Source organism: Salvelinus fontinalis, chromosome 23, assembly GCF_029448725.1.
Source record: "Salvelinus fontinalis isolate EN_2023a chromosome 23, ASM2944872v1, whole genome shotgun sequence".
Lineage (NCBI taxonomy): Eukaryota > Metazoa > Chordata > Actinopteri > Salmoniformes > Salmonidae > Salvelinus > Salvelinus fontinalis.
The window spans coordinates 22,485,867-22,509,390 of NC_074687.1; the positions used below are offsets into that span (position 1 = coordinate 22,485,867).

General features: G+C 40.8%; 1 protein-coding gene across 4 annotated transcripts; it reads right to left on the minus strand.

Moving 5' to 3' along the window:
- Positions 1-745: 745 nt before the first annotated feature.
- Positions 746-22,672, minus strand: zgc:113337 (uncharacterized protein LOC503741 homolog). Of its 4 annotated transcripts, XM_055878254.1 has the most exons (9): positions 22,586-22,672; positions 22,350-22,491; positions 21,429-21,499; positions 21,221-21,296; positions 18,530-18,850; positions 17,388-17,717; positions 9,012-9,296; positions 8,348-8,452; positions 746-3,468 (listed from the first exon to the last, which is right to left on the minus strand). In XM_055878254.1, exons 4-9 carry the CDS (start codon positions 21,291-21,293, stop codon positions 3,458-3,460), a joined length of 1,125 nt encoding a protein of 374 aa, XP_055734229.1. In that variant the 5' UTR covers positions 21,294-21,296; positions 21,429-21,499; positions 22,350-22,491; positions 22,586-22,672; the 3' UTR covers positions 746-3,457. The 4 variants fall into 4 exon arrangements, with proteins under 4 accessions (XP_055734229.1, XP_055734230.1, XP_055734228.1 ...); XM_055878255.1 differs by having other exon boundaries at positions 21,434-21,499; positions 22,350-22,646; XM_055878253.1 differs by having other exon boundaries at positions 22,350-22,646.
- Between the last annotated feature and the right edge of the window lie 852 nt (positions 22,673-23,524).

Here is a 23,524-nt window from a genome sequence, read left to right on the forward strand (position 1 = left end):
GTTTGGAGCAAACGTGAGAATGATGACAGATTCCAGTACTATTCCATGATCAAACCTGATATTGATAGAGAAAGCATCTATTCCTCTTGAGTGTACAATGTGCATAAGGAATGGAACAGGTTGTGGATTTAGTTCTGAAGACACACAAACACATTCCTGGCCATGCTAAAACTGTGTGGAAAACTAGTGATCTGTGAATCTGTGAACTAGTGAATATTCAATTTTCAGACAATAATCTGTTCTACTGCACACCAAGTCAAGAGAACACAGTCCCACACAGAAGGCAGTCACAGATAGAAGTCACAGAGGGCAGTCACAAAGGGCAGTCACAGAGGGCAGTGTTTGTGACACAGAGCTAATAAACACACTTTAACCAGCCTTCACTGCAGAGCTGCCCTTACAGATTGAAGCTGGCCTATTTGCAGCTGTGTGTGTGTGTGTGTCTCTGTGTGTGTGTGTGTGTGTGTGTGTGTGTTTATTCTCCAAAGCTCGGTACCCCTATCAAACGGCTCAGGATAAAACAGACTTGGAACAAAGCGCATATGGAAGCCAGATATGGACAAACAGCCAAGAGGAGAATAATTCCACCTTTCTCCCCTCTCTCTTTAAAGTCAATCCAGGTGTACAGAGACTGGCCACAGAATTCCATTCCTGGGATACAAACTCAAAAACCTCAGTTTTGCTTCGTCAACTTTCAATGTTCAGTATTAAGTGTCAATTATTTAACAACCAGTAATACACTAGACCTTTTTCTAAAAGTTTTTATCTTACATTTCATCACGTCATCATCACACAGTACATTTTCAAGTGACAGCATCTTCCTTCATACGGGGGTTGTGTTGACCTTTGATGTGGTTAGTTGCTTTTTCAGCATGTGAAGTGACTCTGGAAGAAGGCACATTATGAAACACATGTTATCTGGTAAGAGCCCTCCACACACATATTCAATGGTTACATCACATATCACAGCAGTCAATGTACATACTGGGAAAAAACCTCTAAGTAAAGTGATGTGTATGATGACGCAATTAGAGAAGTAGCACAGAAGATGCATTATGATAGCAAACCAGGACAGTTTTCTCCTAAAAAGGCAGTTAACCTTGACTGCTATCTGATGCTTATACAGATGAAGTAAATTGGGTCAGCATTTCATGAAGCTTAAATCTGCAGAGACCTGATAATACTGATGGCCTGGCCACTCCTTGGTGGCAATGATTAAAAAGGAAAGCCATTGCACATATTCATACGCGTCTTCTACTGGGAATCACATTAAACCATCTGACCATGGAATGTGAAAACACACACACTCACAAACAACTCATAACTACAGTTTTTCACCCTCTCCCCATGATAAAAATGGCATTAATGGTATCATTTTATAAAATATTTCTATCTGACCATAAATTCCACCACCCTCTCGCCAACTCTGCTAGAGTTCTGAGTAAGTGGTCTATGTCTGAGACCTGCGGTTGAACCCTTACAGATAGCTTTATCACTGCCAGCATGCAACAGATGTAGGATTTTGAATTGAGCCAGTTTGATACAGCAGGAAAAGAATCCTGCAGCAACAGTAGATGTGAGTTATTAGGTGGGATATAACATTTTTGTAGGGGTTGATCCATTTTTCAGTAGCGCTTTACTTGACACAGCGTCATAACACGTAATGACACGGTCGTAATCATGCCATAATATGTCATAACAGTTTAAATAACTTGTCATAACCTGTTATAATATGGTCATATCACTGTCACGATACATATATTTAGATCTGTTGTGACATATATTGCGTTATTATATGGCTGGTTATGACACCTACATAAGAGTGTCAAACCCCACAACACCTACCACAGAGGGCAAACACTTCATGTCAACACTATGTTTATGTTATAGATTTTTGTATTTATTGACCATATTAAATGATCATTGTAATTACGCACACACTAATGTCAGACATGCACCCACTCCAATGCTTTGTTGCTGATGACTGGGATGAATGCAGGAGCAGATTTTAAGAGCAGGACAAGACTCCCTCTTTTTGACTAATGACTGACATAAGGGCATGTACGTGATAGGCCTATCTGGCATTATGATGGTCATAATGCGTCTTGACAGTGTCAAAAAGTGTATTGTCTTAGTCCAAGTAAAGTGACACAGGATGGTCAAGCTATTTAAAATATGATGCCTGTAAAGAATTCATTACAACATCCACAAACTATTGAAGAAACAAACTTTTAAACGAAAGAAAAAACTAATTTGTGTAGATGTCACAACCAGCCATAAAATAACGCAATATACTGTATGTCACAACATGTGTAAATATACTGGTCATGACAGTGTTATGGCAATATTATGACAGATTTTGACAAGTTATGTCAGTTGTTATGACATATTATGACATGGTTATGATGGCATTCTAACTTGTTATGACACTGGGTGTCAAATAAAGTGTTACCAATTTTTCATAAGGGAAAATCAAGTCTGGAATTTCAAAGTGGAAATTACAAACTTTAGAAACGTTTTTAAGCCTCAAATACACTACATTGAAGAAAAATTCTCCTGTAGGAAAATTCTCCCTCCACATGGTGATCAAATTAAGATCCTACATCTGTAGGAGGTTTCAGAAAGAAATCACGCTTAGCTAAATACTGTCAGTCGCATAGACATTATGTACACTTAATTGGCAAATAACTTGGCAAAGCAGGCTGTCCCATAAAACACTGAGAATAGAATGAAAATAGAGAGCATTCTGGGGGGTTCAAAAGGGTAGGTCCTCCACAGAAGCTGCATTACAGTGGTCTAAAGTGGGACTTTAAAGTTTGTAAATTCCATACAATAACTACTCATCTCTTCTGCATTCAGTGTATCACAAGCCACTGAATACTGTAATACCATGGTAGACTAAGGTATTTTCACTTCTCACTCAGAGTTTTCATGGTTTCCCCACGAACATAGTCCCTTTCATCTCGGGAACATACTTTATAATAGCACAAAGAAACCAAGGCAGTTACAAGAATAAAATAATTAGTCAGCATCACATGATATATATATTGATGCTGATTGGGGTTATCAAAGGACAAGGTTAGGTTCAGATCTGTTAGGATGTGTTGTGATTATTCTGGGTCGTATTCAAAGAGTCTCAGAGTAGGAGTGCTGACCTAGGATCAGGTATGTGACTGTCCATGTAATCTTATTTATTATGATCTGAAAGGGAAATCTGATCGCATATCAGCACTCCTACTATGAAACTCTCTACTATGAAACTCTTTAGTCACAAGCCATTGTGACTAAACAATTGGTGTTTTGAGTGGATGGATTCAGATTTTCAGTGACCGTGTGATGTTGGTCATGATGGATTGTATTGTGTGTCCTCTTCTTGAGGTGGGCCTTGCTTCACTTCTGAAGGTGCAGCAGAATGTTGAGGAACATTCTCTGATTGGCTGAATATCACTTCCTCCTTTCAGACTCCGTCTGTGCAGAGGAGCGAGAGAGAGAGTGAAAGCGAGAGAAAAAGAAACAGACAGAGAAAGAATACACCCTGGCGTGAAGTTTTGATAACTCTGTAAATCTCTTTAGGACAAGGTGACTTTTAGAAATATATTTCCCTGTATTTACCCCCCAAAATGAAATTATATTTAGCTGCTAGTGTGGCTATCATAAAGAAATACAAATGCCATTATGATCTGGACGAGAATGCCAAATTGAGAAAAAGGTAAGTATCTCTGGATTAAGTATCGAATATTACTTAAACGTAGTAATTCATAAATTAGATACATTTCTTTAAATTGACAATTCTGTGAACTGTCTTGTGCAAGTTTTAAATTGACACAATACCTGTTAGTAAAGGTGTCAGCTGGAGATGATGTGCAGGAGCTTGCACGGATTTGTAGTTTTGAATGATGTCTACTTTGATGCTAATTAGCATTTTTGAATCTGAGAGTAAATAGAGCCTAATATATTGACAAAAGTCACCTTTTTGATTACTAAAAGACAGATTAGTATTTTCATTGTCTTCTCTTTACAGCATCAACCCTTTCCTTTCTAAACAATGTTTTCCTGCAATGTTTTTTTTAAATATTGCGACATACCTGGCTTGGCCTCTCTACTTTTGACAGACAGTGGCAACTCAAGAACAATCTGCCCAAATTGCGCATGCTGCCTTTCCTTCAGACTGTGGGCAATACGATAAAAAATTATCCACAACTTGTTTAAAAAAAAAAAAAGGTAAATATCATCTGTGGCCAAATCACTATTCAGTAGTCTATTTAGAATTATTGTACATATTTCTGTATAGACAGGAGTATGTTAATTAGGCTATATAATTTTGGCAATTTAATTCAATTTACTTTAGGAAAATGTTAACTTCCCCAAGCCTTATGGACTCGCTGCCTGTGCTTGAAACCATAACAGCATGTAACTTCCATTCACTGTTGTGGGCCACTCAAAATAAAAAATGATTCCACCGGCCTTCCAAGTGGCACAGTGGCCTAAGGCACTGCATCGCAGTGCTTGAGGTGTCATTACAGCCCCGGGTTCAATCCAGGTGGCAGTGACTGCAGTGACCGGGAGACCCATGAGGCGGCGCGCAATTGGGCCAGCGCTGTCTGGGTAAGGAGAGGAGTTGTCCGGCCGGGATTTTCTTGTCCCATCGCACTCTAGCGACTCCTTGAGGCGGGCCCTGCGCCTACAAGCTGACTTCAGTTGCCAATTTTACAGTGTTTTCTCCGACACATTGGTGCGGCTGGCTTCCGGGTTAAGCGAGCAGTGAGTCAAGAAGCAGTGCGGCTTGGCAGGGTTGTGTTTCGGAGGACAAATGGCTCTCGACCTTCACCTCTCCCAAGTCCATACGGGAGTTGCAGTGATGGGACTAGACTGTAACTACCAATTGGATATCACGAAATTGGGGAGAAAAACAGGTAAAAAGTACAAACAAAATTTTAATAATCAAATAATAATAATTCTATATGTAAAGACCAGATTAAATTAAGAATAGTCTGATGGGTGAGAATATGATCAAGTGCTTGTCAAATTGTGAATGGGAGACTGATGAAGTGTGTGCAGCCTGTGAAAGAAACAGAGCAGAGCTCATGCCTTTCATGCTTTTTTCAAATCATCATTAATCACATCATTCAGCCTTAAAATTGATAACAATTTCAAAACATATAGCCTTACGTTTGTATCATAACTAAAGTTAAATAAATAACTCTAAATAAAGCATACAGGAGGACCTGTTCCTTGTTAACCGATCAACACAGAATAGCCGCACTCCTTCAAATCATTTGGAGAAAATATCCTTTCTATTTTATTCAGCTATGTTCAATTGAATGCTTCATACTATAAAATAATCAAAAATAATGCCATGGATTTCAAAGCAGATCTTGTCTGCTAAATGAACTGTGTAGCCCACAGCCATATGGCATAGCCAGATCAGGGCGTAACATTTAAAAAATAGATATATTTTAACCTTCATTTAACTAGGCAAGTCAGTTAAGAAGTGGCGGCAGGTAGCCTAGTGGTTAGAGCGTTGGGTCAATCCCCGAGCTGACAAGGTAAAAATCTGTCAGTATGCCCCTGTTCCTAGGCCGTCATTGTAAATAATAATAAATTCTTAAGTGACTTGCCTAGTTAAACAAAGGTTAAATAAATAAAATAACTAATTCTTATTTACAATGAACAGTGGGCTAACTGCCTTGTTCGGGGGCAGAACGACAGATTTTTACCTTGTCAGCTCGGAGATTCATTCTAGCAACCTTTCGGTTACTGGCCCAACTCTCTAACCACTAGGCTACCTGCTAATAATAATGACAACTCAGAATATGCTATTCTGTTCCTCTGAAATAGGTTACATTTTCTTCATATCATGTATCTTTAGACCTGTCTAAAATAAATCATGGATTTACTGTGATAGTGTAGACTATATTACATGGATTTATTAGACTTTTTAAAATGTAGATGTTTCAACAGTCTGCATCAGTGTGTAGAAGCCAGGAGATGCTAAACGTGTTTATGTTAATTAACGGTAAATTACCGTGAGACCGACAGTTATTTGGTTGACAATCACTGGCTGACAAAATGTCATGACCCCCACAGCCCTAGTTTGGGCACACTCTTATTTGTTGTATGCCTTACGATCCTTTATGTATAACATCTCCATTCTGCAAAGAGCACTAGCAATGCTGAAACCAGCGATGACACAGAGGTTCTTTTAATTAGGGATCGGCGTCCCATCAACGGAACAGCTGTAAATCATGCAGAGCCTTTTGTCACCATCGCAGATTTTAGAGAAACAACAGATGTCGGTACATAGTGTCTTATATGGGCTGAAAGCTTAAATACTTGATAATATAACTGCACTGTCCAATTTACAGTAGCTATTACTGTGAAAAAATGCCGCTATTGTTTGAGGAGAGCTCCTAACAACAAAACACTTTTTTCACTGCGATAGGTTTTGATAAATTCACCTCTGAAGGTGAAATGTGTAATTACATTCTGAAATTTTGTTCTGATTTATCATCCAAAGGGTCCCAGAGATAAAATGAAGTTTTGTTAGATAAAATAATTTTTCATATCCTAAAAAGGTCCATAAAGCATGCACGATCGATTTTGTATTTCCACTCGTTCAAATTGCAAAGAAAGGAATCTGTGAAAATCTAACCCTAAACGTGGTTTCAACCAGGCAAATCCCGTTTGTATGTATTCCTCAGAGATCCTAGAACGTAACCAGACTTCACTATATCATTAGGGGTGTAGTATATCTTATAGGACACCAAATTTGGTCAGAAAGCGACGCCTTTATGGAAAGCCGATGACGCGGCCGACCTTCATTTGATCGATTGTATCTTTGACAAATAAGCACCAATCGGGGTCAAACAAAGCTAGCTATATAGCCAATGAGCTGGGCTTTACAGGAGTATCTGAAACCCCTGCTTGTCGCAAAATGTAGGTGCTAACCTTCTGCGACAGCATGCCTTTTCCTTTTGAACAAAAATTATAAGAATATTCAGAGTTATGAAGTTATGAAAACTGGTTGTTTTGCAAATGTTGAGCTTATAATATGGCTACTAATACTTGGAAAGCTAATTTAAAGTTCAAGTATACAGATTTGACGATATTCTTGCAGAAAAATGTAATATGAATGCCAATGTCTCCTTCACAATTTGCCCAAATGTAACTGGGTGACTTCACACTAAATGCCATGTAGTTCGCTCATGCTTCAAGTTATCGGTCTGAAACTGTGCACATGCACTGCTTCCATCTTATGGACACCGTCGGAATTACAACCAAAGTGATGGCTAGAACTGGGACCTTTCTGTTGCATTTCAAAGATGGTGGTGGAAAAAAAACAGTTGTTTTTTTCTTTGTATTTTCTTCTACCAGATCTATTGTGTTATATTCTCCTACATTCAATTCACATTTCCACAAACTTCAAAGTGTTTCCTTTCAAAGGGTACCCATAATATGCATATCCTTGCTTCAGAGCCTGAGCTACAGGCAGTTAGATTTGGTATGTCATTTTAGGCAAAACATTTAAAATAAGATTAAATGACCCCATAGTCCATAGAGAAAGAGGCCAAAGTTAGGGCAACAGACAAAGTGCAGGTTGAGTACAGGTAATAGGCAAGCTGACTGTCAATTCCCCCCATGTGAAGTTGGGGTGGTAGCGTCTTGTATTGGTTCCCTATACCATTCTGAGAACCAGCAGAACTACTATAGCATCTAAAAACAGCTCCATCTGGCCAGCTGCAAAGTGTTATGTTTGTAATTCCTCTGTAGTGACTGGAGACAGCTGTCAGCATAGAGATGGATAGATACAAGGACAGAGAGCTCTCTTTTCATGTGATCGATTCCCCCCACTCATACACAAGTGACGGCTGTGAATTTTAAGATTCAGGAATGGATACACCTTGGTCCCTGAGGGTATCTGGTTAAATTTAGCAAACAATGTAAAACAATTGTCCTTTTGTCTTTAGGGCATCGTTAAATTATACAAATGCCAACCACAGGTTTGATATTTTCAAAGGATGCATAATTCCATATCTCTTTCTCAAACACACGCATGCACACACACACACCATTGGGCTAACATTATATTCCAGGATGTTTTCATGGCTACTGTACGTGCTCAAACACTCAATTAATAAAAGTGATAATGACCTCAGAATGACCCCAGTTTCTTCCATCACTATTGTGCTGTGAGGGTGTTTACACACACACACACACACACACACACACACACACACACACACACACACACACACACACACACACACACACACACACACACACACACACACACACACACACACACACACACACACACACACACACACACACACACACACACACTCACCATCTTCTTTGCGCAGGAAACACTTCCAGAGGCAGAAGCAGAGACATATGACCAGCAGAGCAGCTACAGTGGTCACAGAGATTAAGATGGTCAGAGCTGTCCCAACTAGAGAGAGAGAGGGAGAGCAGAGACAGACAGAGAAAAATAGAAAAAGTGAGAGATTGAGAGAAACACGGAGAGAGAGACAATGAGAGACAGTGAGAGGGAGAATAAGATAGAGATTTAGAGAGACAGAGTGAAAGAGAAAGAGAGTAAGAGAGACAGTGAGAGAGAGAGAGGGAGATAGATAAAGAGAGAGATTGAGAGCGAGAGAGAGAGAAAGATAACTTTTTAAAAGTATATGTTGATTGGTTCAGATTAAGTTTGGATTTCATTATGTACATATCTGATTTGACCATTTGGGCATGAACACTCATTAACCCTACTTGGCAATGACTTCAACAAAAACAGATCTCAAATCTTAAACACTGTGTTTAGGTCAGTCATTAATGTTTATCCATCACCCAGGGATCAGTATTCTTGGCTTTGTCTTGGTTTGGTCAGGCCACTTATAGAAAAATGTTAGCTCTGAGCCAAGATAAATGTAAAACATTTGTCTCCTCCCAATGTGTGTGCGTGTGTATATGTCTGTGTGTGCGTGCACATTCGTGTTTGTCTCACTCACTCTTGGTGTTCATAGACACAGCGATGGGTGACTCCAGACCCTTATGGTGGACCAGGCATTTGACGGACACGTCCTTCAGCAGCCCTGATTGGACAGTGAGGGTGCTGATGACCAGGGTGGTCCCATCCCCCTGCTGGAGCTGTGATGTCACAGGGGGACCCATAGTTCGGTTGTCCCTCTCCACGTTCCACACTATCTCCACCGGGGGCCGTGACACGGCTGTACAGTTGGCCTCGATCACCCCTGGAGATGTGTTCTTGTAGCTCACCTGGGGTTTAGGCAGTACTGGGGAAGACACAGAAATAATTAAAGATCAATGTTGGGTTTAGTGAATCAGTGTGTTTTCAGGTGGGTTGACTTAACTCTGACTTGGTCCTGCATAGTGACTCCCAAGTGGTGCAGCGGTCTAAGGCACTGCATCTCAGTGCTAGAGGCGTTACTACAGACCCTGGTTTGATTCCAGGCTGTATCACAACCGGCCGTGATTGGGAGTCCCATAGGGCAGCACACAGCGGCGTCCGGGTTAGGGTTTGGCCAGAGTAGGCCTTCATTGTATATAAGAATTTGTTTTTAACTGACTTGCCTTGTTATACAAAGGTAAAAAAAAGATGACTTGGATCACAAGAGAAAATCGACTTATTTGGGCAGAGAATCGATGTCACAGATAAAATCAATATGTGAAAAAATTATCAACTGTAGGAATCTTGTGACTATGTGCATACTGTACTTGAGATCCATATGCAACAAATCATCTCTGTTTTCAATTGTCTGTTCTCAGAGCTGTGGTAGGAATGTTTTTCATTGGAATTTAGAACATTTGTGTTGGCGAGAACTGATCTGGCTGGCCACAGATATTTGGCCCTGATGCCACAGCAGCAGTAGTGTCTTAACAGGCGTTTCTACTGAACCACATGAACCACCAATCTGGAGTAGATCTGTGGTAGAGGTGGAGCAACCCCAGGAGGAATTCAGACAACAGAACATAGCACTGTGATATGTACCAAGACTGCTATCTACTGACATAGCTCTGTGATATGTACCAAGACTGCTATCTAATGACATAGCACTGTGATATGTACCAAGACTGCTATCTACTGACATAGCACTGTGATATGTACCAAGACTGCTATCTACTGACATAGCACTGTGATATGTACCAAGACTGCTATCTACTGACATAGCACTGTGATATGTACCAAGACAGCTATCTAATGACATAGCACTGTGATATGTACCAAGACTGCTATCTAATGACATAGCACTGTGATATGTACCAAGACTGCTATCTACTGACATAGCACAGTGATATGTACCAAGACTGTTATCTACTGACATAGCACTGTGATATGTACCAAGACTACTATCTACTGACATAGCACTTTCATATGTACCAAGACTGCTATCTACTGACATAGCACTGTGATCTGTACCAAGACAGCTATCTACTAACATAGCAATTTGATGTGTACCAAGACAGCTATCTACTGACATAGCAATTTGATGTGTACCAAGACAGCTATCTACTGACATAGCAATTTGATGTGTACCAAGACTGCTATCTACTGACATAGCAATTTGATGTGTACCAAGACTGCTATCTACTGACATAGCACTGTGATATGTACCAATACTGCGATCTACTGACATTTACAACATTGTAAAAATTTAACAAAATCCCAAAGCTGACTAAATTGCTGTCTGTGTCACACCCAGATCTGTTTCACCTGTCTTGTGATTATCTCCAACCCCTCCAGGTGTCGCTTATTATCCCTGGTGTATATATCCCTGTGTTTCCTGTCTCTCTGTGCCAGTTCATCTTGTATGTTCAAGTCAACCAGCAGTTTTCCCGTACTCCTGCTTCTATTCTCTTTTGCAAGTTCTCCTGGTTTTTGACGCTTGCCTGTTTTCTGGAGTCTGTACCCGCCTGCCCTGACCTCGAGCCTGCCTGCCACTCTGTACCTCCTGGACTCCAAACTGGTTTTGACCTTTTGCCTACCCCTTTTGAATTGTTTAAAAAATATCAAGACTCAAACCATCTGCCTCCCATGTCTGCATCTGGGTCTCACCTTGTGCCCTTATAATCTGGCTCTGAACAGAGAATATGAATTGGCTGATATCTCTACTCTGTCAAAGATATGAAGCAGAGACAGATCCTTACCAAGTACAGGCTGAGTGACCACCAATTGGAACGTAAAAAGAAGAGTGTGTATGTAGTCACTCCACGACAAGGGAGGTAGAAACAGATGCACTTTCTCCTTTACTCTGTCAAATATTCCTCACCATCAGATTCATTATTCACAGAAATTACTACATTTATTCCAAATTGTAACTTATTAATCTCAGAGGAAAAACAAAAAATACTCATGGGTGAATGAGCAACGGCTCGTCTTGCAGCCAAATATGTATTTGCCTCCCATAGCCTGAGGAACACTGACTAATATTTGCATAGTAAGCAGTAACTTCATTATTATTAGTATTATTGTTATTACCATTATTGTTATTATTATTATTGTTGTGATTATTATTCCAAATAGTAGTGGTACGGGTAGTAGGGGTGATGGTAATGATAGCAGTTTAATCAGTGGTGGAAAAAGTACCCAATTGTCATACTTGGTGACAGGTAGCCTAGTGGTTAGAGCATTTGGCCAGTAACCGAAAGGTTACTGGATCGAATCCCAGAGCTGACAAGGTTAAAATCTGTTGTTCTGCCCCTGAGCAAGGCAGTTAACCCACTGTTCCCTGGGCGCTGAAGACGTGGATGTCGATTATGGCAGCCCCACGCTCCTCTCTGATTCAGAGGGGATGGGTTAAATGCGGAAGACACATTTCAGTTGAATGCATTCAGTTGTACAACTGACTAGGTATCCCCCTTTCCCTACTTGAGTAAAAGTAAAGATACCTTAAAACTTCTTATGGCTGTAGCCCGACGTCGGTACACTTATGACAACAGCCAGCTCAAGTGCAGGGCGCGACATTCAAAATATATATTTTTTTAATATTTAACTTTCACACATTAACAAGTCCAATACAGCATATGAAAGGTATAATTCTTGTGAATCCATCCAACATGTCCGATTTTTAAAATGTTTTACAGGGAAGACAAGATATGTAAATCTATTAGCTAACCACGTTAGCAAAAGACACCACTTTTTTAACTTCTTCAGGCTGCAGGGTGAATATTGAAAAAACTGGAAAATATGTGCACATTTTCAAACGGCCTCTTAAGAAATTTTTTATTTTACAATATGCATATATTTACTACTGTTGGATAGATAACAGTCTATAGTTTCTAAAAAGGTTTGAATTATTTCTCTAAGTCGAACAGAACTATTTTTACAGCCATTTTCCCAGCCGAATTGAGATTTCCAAAATGCGATGTGTCTCTTTAAGACCTTGTCTATACAAGGTCATGACACTTAGGACCGTAGAAACACGTCATACGCCTTCATCTGGATGTAATGCGGAAGTGAGACTTGAAAGCAGTCAAATATCTCGTCCATGGACTGAATACCACACCTTCTTGTGAGACCTGCGCAGTTAAAACATTTTTCCGGGCGCGAGGTAGAATTTAGACTCGGCTCCTGGAAGAAGCTCGATAACGGTGAATATGATCTCTTGCTAAGATATTATTTGATACATGTCACAAAATCATCCTAAAGTATGTTTTTTCAATATACTTTAATTATATTATTGCAATTTATTCTGGACTTTAGACGTGATGTTTTGGAAGAATTTTTTGAAGACAGAAAGATTAGCGCCGCACAGCCGTGGTGCTTGCTAACCAAAGAGGGAAATATTTCGTTCTGGAACCCAACTAAAGACTGTACTGGACATTGGACCCCGTTACAACATTCTGATGGAAGATCAACAAAGATAAGGACCCAATTTGGGATGCTTTTTCATATATCTGTCGAACTGTTCTATGCTAACTGTGCTAACTGTGCTAGGCTAGCGCTTGACTAGAATCAATGCTGCCTTATGCTAGCTTATGTTGTTAGCTAATATAACGATATATTGTGTTTTCGCTGTAAAACACTTCAAAAATCGGAAATATTGGCTCTATTCACACGATATCTGTCTTTCATTAGCTATCCACCATATGTTTTTCTGAAATGTTTTATGAGGTGGAATTAGTAGTTGACGTTGGTGTCTGTATTTTCTCTGGCTACTCCCGTCTGATTTCAGACTGTAGCATTTATGGTAGCATCAATGTAAAACTGATTTATAGCTAAAATATGCACATTTTATGAACAAAACATAGATTTATTGTGTAACATGTTATATGACTGTCATCTGAGGTAGTTTTTTCTGGGTTCTTTAGGTTGGTTTTAGGTTATTTCGGTTGGCTTGTGCATGCTACTTGAATCATAATTCATACATCATAATCATAATCATACGTGTCTGTCCACTTTTGTATTTGGTGGTGAGCTAACATAAATATATGTGGTGTTTTCTCTGTAAAACATTTAAAAAATCGGACATGTTGGCTGGATTGACAAGATGTTTATCTTTCAAATGCTGTATTGGACTTGTTAATGTGTGAAAGTTAAATATTTTTAAAAAATAGATTTTGAATTTCGCGCCCTGCAGCTGTTGTCATTTTCGTTCCGACATCGGGTTTGCAGCCCAAACAGGTTTTAACTCCAACAGTTTTTTACTCCATCAGTAGCTATCACAAATTCGACCAAATAAACATATAAATAGCCACTAACCAAGAAACAACTTCATCAGATGACAGTCTGATAACATATTTATGGTATTGCATATGTTTTGTTAGAAAAATGTGCATATTTCAGGTATAAATCATAGTTTACATTGCAGCTACAGTCAGAAATTGCACCGAAAGCAGACAGAAATATTACAGACACCAACGCCAAATAACTAAATACTCATCATAAAACATTTCTGAAAAATACATAGTGTACAGCAATTGAAAGACAGGCATCTTGTGATTCCAGACAATATTTCCGATTTATCAAGTGTTTTACAGCGAAAACACAATATAGCGTTATATTAGCTTAGCACAATAGCCAGAAACACTTGGGCGCCGGCGACTACGACAGATATATGAAATAACATCATAAATTGGGTCTTACTTTTGCTGATCTTTCATCAGAATGTTGGACAAGGTGTCCTTTGTCCAGAACAGTCGTTGTTTGGATTCAGAACGGACACTTTCCCTCTTCATTTAGCACTCGCGCTAGCCGGGTGGCACGGATCTCTCCATGTCAACAAACGGAAGAGAACGGAACACGGCAAAACTCCCGAAAAAATTTCAATAATCTGATTAAACTATATTGAAAAAACATACTTTACGATGATATGGTCACATGTATCAAATAAAATCAAAGCCGGAGATATTGGTCGTCCATAACGGCAGCTAAACAGAAGGCAATCCCACTGTCCAGCGCGTGCTCCTCAGCGTACCGAAAATGGGGGACACGTCATACAAAGAGCCTGTATTCAACGTCAGACCAAGATAAACACGAAATTTCTTCTCTCACAGCCTCTTGACACCTAGGGGAAGGTCTATGAAGTGAACGTAGACTCTTACGTTTCATGCCCATGTATAGGCAGGAAGAAAAGCAGAGCATCGATTTCAGACTTTCCACTTCCGGGTCAGGAAATGTGCTGCAGAATGAGTTCTGTTTCACTCAGAGAAATAATTCAAACGGTTTTAGAAACTAGAGAGTGTTTTCTATCCAATAGTAATAATAATATGCATATTGTACGAGCAAGAATTGAGTACGAGGCCGTTTGAAATGGGCACATTTTATCTGGCTACTCAATACTGCCCCTTGCAGCCCAAACAGGTTAATAGAAAATTACTGAAGTAAGTGAGTCACACAAGTGAGTCACACAGTAAAAGTCTAAAAGTATTTTGTTTTAAATATACTTAAGTATCAAAAGTAAATGTAATAGCTAAAATATACTTAAGAATTGAAAGTAAAAGTAAAAGTATAAATCATTTAAAATTACAATGCCATTTGGCCCTAAACTGAGAGTACACAGTGGCAGAATACCTGACCACTGTGACTGACCCAAACTTTGACTACCGTATGTACAGACTCAGTGAGCATAGCCTTGCTATTGAGAGAGGCCGCCGTTGGCAAACCTGGCTCTCAAGAGAAGACAGGCTATGTGCACACTGCTCACAAAATGAGGTGGAAACTGAGCTGTACTTCCTAACTTCCTGCCAAATGTATGACCATATTAGAGACACATATTTCCCTCAGATTACACACATCCCCAAAGAATTTGAAAAAAAAACTAAAATGTTTGATAAACTCACATATCCACTGGATGAAATACCACAGTATGCCATCACAGCAGCAATATTTGTGACCTGTTGCAACAAGAAAAGGGCAACCAGTGAAGAACAAACACCATTGTAAATACAACCCAAGTTTATGTTGATTTATTTTCCCTTTTGTACATCATTGCAACACTGTATATAGACATAATATGACATTTGAAATGTCTTTATTCTTTTGGAACTGTTTACTGTTAATTTTATTATTTATTTCACTTTTGTTGATTATCTATTTCACTTGCTTTGGCAATGTTAACATATGTTTCCCATGCCAATAAAGCCCTTGAGTTGAAATTGAATTGAATTGAATTAAATTGAGAGAGAAAGTGAGAGATATGGCACAGGTTTTTCTGTTGGAATCGCTGAAAGTTCCATTTGAGACAAATGCCTTGCTGTTTGACTGGGCTGACAGGGAAAAGACAGAGCGAGGGAAAGCAAGAAGGAGAGAAAGGGGAAAGGGGAGAGAGAGGGAGTGTTGATGAGACAGTAGGGAGCACTGTCTGCCTGAAACAATAATACAGTCATGACTTTGGGTGTCACACTTTAGTACCCCCTCTCCCCCTTTAATAGATCCATTCTTTAGTGCTAATGTAAACTCTCTCTCAGTGAGACACAGCCATAGAAATAAGAATGAATAGAAAGGGCATCTCCATTCAAGTCAATGATGGTATAATGGGTGGACTGGCAGCCATTTTGAGTGTACCCATGCCAGGAAGTAAAATCAGGAAGTGTACCCTTCAATCTTTGCTATGATTTGTTGAGTCAATTCAACTGACATTCTGAAAAATACATTCCATTGCATGAGCCACATCAGTTAGCATCATTTTAATGAACATTCTACATTACCATGGCAATCCAGCATCAGTTGATAGAACATTTCAAAATAACATGAAATTATTGCATAACAATACCAGGCCTGTGTGTACCAGTACCAGTCAATTGCCAGGGTTAGAGCTTCCAAGTCCGTTATATTCATTGTTATTGCTATGGACACACCACCAGCCTGGGTCTATGTTTCACTTAATCACACAAACACCACTAACTACAACTTCAAGCAGACGGAAAACTAATGATGATCAAACACTGATTTGGAACTAGTGTGTATATTTATGTGTGTGTGTGTGTGTGTGTGTGTGTGTGTGTGTGTGTGTGTGTGTGTGTGTGTGTGTGTGTGTGTGTGTGTGTGTGTGTGTGTGTGTACCTGTACTTCTTCCCTGAAGAGCCCTTACAAGCAACAGATGGACCTAATTTTCAGCCACAAACATGTCAAGAACAGCTCAGTATTTGATACACTCCTTTCCACCTCAATCCCTTTGGAGCTGCTGCCTTCAGGTCCCAGCTTACATCGAACATATGACTGTTCAGGGAGAACCTCTGGGCTACAGAATACTGTAGCAGCAGTAGTCATCAAATAGAAGTAGCGGCATATTGTTAAACTGCCTCTTTCACTGTTACTACTACAGTGTCCGTCATGTAAGACTGTCAACGCTGTCAGTGGACACAGAGGTCAGAGCACGCACTCGTGCACACACACACATTTGTCAAATAATCTCCCTCCCTTCCTTAGGTGAAACTATGCAGAAGCAACCGCCCCAAAAAACTCCCAGTGCTATAACCTAATATTTGACAACATATCGACCACCATCAGCCAATCACAACAGCAGAATTATTCCTCCCTTTAGGGTCTGCACTGTATATTACTATAACAGAGGAGTGATAACTATTCTCTATGGAGTGAAAGAGAGCATTCACCAGTCTGGTTTGTTCAGCACAGTCAGGTCTGTATCATGTTAACTATCATGCTGGGGATTCAAACATCATGCACTACCCATCACTCGACAGTTAAACCCATTCAACACAGTGTAAAGCGCAAGCGCCTGAAGGTGGGTATGCTGTCAATATATTCAATCATCATTACTATAAGTTACTATCATTACTATAAGTTACTATCATTACTATAAGTTACTATCATTACTGTAGACGCTATTAGACAGTGAGAAGGATGTTTAGCTTTACCCTGGCAACGACAGTGAAGAAGGTGTATGTATAGTAACCTTTCCTACCAAAGACAGTGAGGCAGACAGTAGCGCTCTTGGTAAGCTCTGAGTAGGTGTGGTACTCGCAGGTGTAGCAGCCCTCATCCTGGACGCCGACTGGTCTGATGGACAGCTGGCTATGGGAAAGGGAGGGGGTCAGCCAGGCCCTCTCCTGGTAGGGCGGCTCGATCATGGGGTCGCTGCGCTTGGCATAGGAGGCTACTTCGCTGGAGTCCCCCTGCTCTGCTGTATGTCTCCACAGCACCTTCTGCACCTTCTCTGGCAGGCCATAGGTGCAAGACAGGACTGCCGCCTTACCACTCATCGCTGTCTTGTTACCCTCAGCAATCACACGGGCTGGATTAGAGGAAAACAACATGTTCACACAAACAGATAGACACACACACACGTACTATGCTATCTGTGCGTCTACCGTTCTGTCTGCAACAGCAGTTTCTGATTACCAGTATGAGCCTCCCCTCCCCTCCTCAGCCCTCCTCCCCCCACTGTGATCACACAGAACCTGTCAGAAATACATGGGTCTGCTCCCACCACTTCTATGCTACATATGGGAACATATGACAACAGCACATGGGGATGGGAGTCATGACATCTCTCTACATCCATCAGAGTACATCCCTATAGTATAGAGGTTTATCAAAAGGGGAGTGACTTCCTGATTCAGAGGGTTTGGGTTAAATGCAGAAGACACATTTCAGTTAAATGCATTCAGTTGTGCAACTGACTAGGTATCTCCTTTCCTGAATCAGTCTCCAGATAGGTAGCAAGGCACCATGGAGTCCACTGAGAACAAAGAAAGGCACCAAACAAAAGGATGGGTAGAAAATGGAGTATAAATTGAGTTCAGAATCAACAACAGGCCCCTTTTAAATGTTATGTGAGTGCCCATGCTGCTGACCAGAAACCCCCTATGTCCAGGATTTTCCACTGTATCTGAATACAGAAAACCTCTGCCCCCTTCCTCCATCCCTCTGTTGACGTATTAACTCTTCTAAGATCAAAAATTGGCAAGGAGGGAGGGCAGGAAAGAGAGAAGTACAAAACAATGATTGGGACATGCCCATGTACTCAGCTGTGACGCTCAGACTACAATCACAGAGTAACACAGCAATGACAAAGAGGAAATCTGAACATTCTTCTTTATTCACATGTGACGGTGAGGCAGGTGCGTCCCTCCTGCGATCCTGAGGGGTAAAGGTCAAAGATGCAGGTGTAGCAGCCCTCGTCTCTGAAGCCCACCCTGCGGATGGTGATGGCTGAGGTGTCCTTGGGGGAGGGGGCCAGCTCTACATGCTGCTGGCCGCTCACGCTGTCCTTCTGGCTGGGCTCGTAGGTCAACAGAGTCTTGTTCTGGACGTCCAGCCAGCGCACCTGTTTCAGGCTGTCCCCACGCCCCTTAGACACCATGCAGGTCAGAGTGAAGGGGAGCTCCACTGGGGCCTCCATGCGCTCAGGGGCTGTTACCTTGCCTGGGACATGGATAGGGGAGGGGACAACAGGGATCACAGATCAGCCAAACAACTCATGCACTTATTGTTTGACTGACCTGCCCATTACTTATTCCACATTTTGATGTGTTACAGCCTGAATTGAATATGTCAATAAGTATTGTACCCCTTTGTTTTGGAAACCTAAATATGTTCAGGAGTAAAAGTCTCACAATAAGTTGCATGGACTCACTCTGTGAGTAATAATAGTGTTTAACATGATTTTTGAATGACTACCTCATCTCTTTACCCCACACATACATACAGTAAGGCCCCTCAGTCGAGAAGTGAATTTCAAACACAGATTCAACCACAAAGACCAGAGAGGTTTTCCAATGCCTCACAAAGGAAGGCAGCTATTGGTGGATGGGTAAAAAAAAACAGACATTGAATATCCGTTTGAGCATGGTGAATTGATCAATTGCACTTTGTATGGTTTATCAGTACACCCAGTCATTACAAAGATACAGGCGTCCTTCCTAACTCAGTTGCCCGGAGGGGAAGAAAACCGCACAGGGATTTCACCATGAGGCTTATGGCTGTGATATGAGAAAACAAAGAATGGATCAACAGCATTGTAGTTACTCCACAATACTAATCTTATTGACAGAACAAAAAGCGGAAGCCTGTACAGAATTCAAATATTCCAAAACATGCATCTTGTTTGCAACAAGGCACTACATTAATATAGAAAAAAATGTGGCAAAGTAATTCACTTTTTGTTCTGAACAGAAAGTGTTATGTTTCAGACAAATCCAATACAACACATTACTGAGTTCTACTCTCCATATTTTCTTGTCATATGCAAGGACTAGGGAGTTTTGCACAGGGATTTTCCTAGAGAAAAACCTGGTTCAGTCTGCTTTCCACTATTTCAGCCACACCAGTTACTGACAGGTTAAGCACACAGCAAAGCAATCTCCATAGACAAACATTGGCAGTAGATTGGCCTTACTGAAGAGCTCAATGACTTTCAACGTGGTACCATCATAGGATGCCAAATTCCAACAGATTGTCAAATTTCTGCCCTTTTTGAGCTGCCTCCGGTCAACCATAAGTGCTGTTATTGTGAAATGGAAATGTCTAGGTGCAAAAACGGCTCAGCCGCGAAGTGGTAGCCCACACAAGCTCACAGAACAGGAACACCGAGTGCTGAAGCGCACAGCACGTAAAAATCGTCTGTCCTGGTTGCAACACTCACTACCGAGTTCCAAACTGCATCTGGAAACAACGTCAGAGCAAGAACTGTTCATCGGGAGCTTCATGAAAGGGGTTTCTATTGCCGGGTAGCCGCACACTAGCCTAAGATCACCATGAGCAATGCCAAGTGTCGGCTGGAGTGGTGTAAAGCTTGCCTCCATTGGACTGTGGAACAGTGTAAATGCGTTCTCTGGAGTGATGAATCACACTTCACCATCTGGCATTCCGACAGACGACTCTGGGTTTGGTGGATGCCAGGAGAACGCTACCTGCCTGAATCCATAGTGCAAACTGTAAAGTTTGGTGGGGGAGGAATAATGGTCTGGGATTGTTTTTCATGGTTCGGGCTAGGCCCCTTAGTTGCAGTGAAGGGAAATCTTAACGGTAATAGCATACAACAACATTCTAGACGATTCTGTGCTTCCAACTTTGTGGCAACAGTTTGGGGAAGGCCCTTTCCTGTTTCTGCATGACAATGCCACCATGCACACAGAAAAGTCCATACAGAAATGGATTGTCGAGATTAGTGTGGAAGAACTTGACTGGCCTGCACATAGCCCTGACCTCAATCCCATTGAACACCTTTGGGATGAATTTGAACGCCGACTGCGAGCCAGGCCTAATCGCCCAACATCAGTGCCTGACCTCACTAATGCTATTGTGGCTGAATGGAAGCAAGTCCCTTCAGCAATGTTCCAACATCTAGTGGAAAGTCTTTCTAAAAGAGTGGAGGCTGTTATAGCAGAAAAGGTTAGACCAACTCCATCCATATCAATGCCCATGGCCTTGGAATGAGATGTTCGATGAGCAAGTGTCCACATACTTTTGGTCATGTAGTGTACTTATGTAAATGAGATATTTCTGTATTTCCTTTTCAATAAATTTGCGTAAATGACTAAAAACATGTTTCCGTTTTGTCATTATGGGTATTGAGTGTAGATGGATGAGACATGTTATTTGAATACATTCGGGCTGTAACAAAACAACATGTGGAATAAGCCAAGGGATATGAATCCCTTCTGAAGGCATTGTAGATGTCTAACACTGTACACAACATATTGTTTGGTGGAAACGTGCATAACCACAATCATGTGGGGAACTTACTAATACAAATACAAATGTGTCAATATGTCTAGTGCTATGTCCACTCACCCTGCAACCTGACCACCATCAGTAAGGACACACACAGCTGCAGGCATCGCACCAGGGAGGACTCACACATCATAGTCTGCATTGGGCAGAGTAGACAGTCATGGGTGGGGGTCAAAGTTCAAAGCTTTCCAGGACCAGGGTAGGCCACCACGGACTAAAATAGTTTTTAATAACCATGTTTCTGTACAGTCATCTGAAAGGATGTTACCTTACAGATCTGAACACTGTTTGAGTGGTTTAAATAAGCCTCATCTTACACCTGCTCTTGACACACGTCTCCTATGAAAGATAAGGAGAACACACAGAGGGTGAAACAAACACACACATCCATGAATCTGGCTTAATTCAGTGTGGAAATCTGCCTCTGAATTGTTAACATAGGATCAGTTACTTAACCTTGGAAATGTGAAGGCAAAATGAAGGGCTTCATTCTACCATCAATGGACTGGCCAAGCCCATTACACACAGGCCAGCTGCCTTTCTCTGGCAGAATGAGTCCCCACTTGCTCCATTGAGGATAAATGATAACTTCTGACCCAGCATCTTGTTTTTTTAATATCCAATTGAATAAGGCCTAACACACCTAAAAGAAAAACCTTGATTCCACAGTGAAAATAAAGGCTGTTTTGAGTCATACCCAAAAGGCTGTGTTTCAGTTTCTTGAATAAGATTAAGCCACTTGACATTCTTTAAAATAATGATTGTAAAAAAAAAACTGCTAGCTTATGAACACAATCCCATTTTGCTTAGTCAACTTGACCAGAGCAAAAGGGAGCCCCAAATCGTCTCACATCTCTCTGAAAACTATTTTCTTTCGGCTAAAAATAGGCTATATATTGTTGCTACCACATTGTTGTTGTCACAAGATTAAAGGAAATCATTAGCCGACCACCATTTAAGTGGACCATATTAGTAATACAATATGTGACCTGTTACCCCAGCCAAATACAGCTAGTATAAGCTATGGATCAAATAACAATGAAGGATCAACATTTAAACAAAGATTTCACTAGTGTATGATGCAGAATATAAAAATCCAAAGTAGTATCCTAATATTTAGAGCGACTTTGGGCACTACAAGCCACTTTCTATCCTGAAACTTTATCTTAAACTATAATTAAAAGCTTACCTCTGTTGTAGCTTGCGGGCGTTCCTTTGGCAGCTAGTCCGATCACTGTATTCTCATGGTCCGTGTATTTCCATCTATTTCATAGACTGTCTATTACGGTTGTAAAGAGCAGCACCAGATAAAACACCGCCCATCTGTGAGTCTACAAATCAGGACCAAATAGTGTGCATAAGAAAGGGTGTTGGGCAACAACTGAAATATGTGTATTTTCTTAATGTATGAAATAATAGCCTTACGTCATGGTTCCAACACTAGTCATGCTTTGGGGCGAATGCTTTGGGGCGAAAAGTGGGGACAAAAAGGCGCACCTATCGCTTCAACAGCGTGAGGTGTATGAGTGCTGCCCTCTAGTGGGAGTGTACGATCGATTCTATCACAACAGAGACGCATAGACACGCTGAAGTGAAACTAAGCAGGCGTTGCAGTTCAGTTCAATTGTTTATAGAAACCAGACTTTAATTCAGTTGAGAGTAAATACATTTGGGCTTGTTAAAAACGTTTTGTTGGGGATAGATTTTTTTTTTTTTTTAAATGGGCAGAGAGAAAATATTTCTGTTTTATAGCTAACCTCATGCTATTTTACACATTTTGCCATGAGCCTAAAATAAATATTGCTGGTTTAGAGCAAATGTCCTACTATTCTACATATTTTGCCATGGGACTGGTTTATGACATGTACAGTACTATCTGGAGGGGGGGGGGGGGGGGGGGGGGGGGGTGACCTCAGGGGGGATACTGTACAATTTAAAATTTACGTTGTATACCGAGATATAATTTTGTCAAAAAAAGATTGTCAAAACAACGTATATTTACTGGATCTTTACCTCTTTCTCCATTGAAATGCAACCACAGCCAGCACACTAGTAATAAACACTATCCAGCCGCTGTGATGATAATCCACAGTGTTAAAATGAAATGCAACCACAGCCAGCACACTAGTAATAAACACTATCCAGCCGCTGTGATGATAATCCACAGTGTTAAAATGAAATGCAACCACAGCCAGCACACTAGTAATAAACACTATCCAGCCGCTGTGATGATAATCCACAGTGTTAAAATGTAATGCAACCACAGCCAGCACACTAGTAATAAACACTATCCAGCCGCTGTGATGATAATCCACAGTGTTAAAATGTAATGCAACCACAGCCAGCACACTAGTAATAAACACT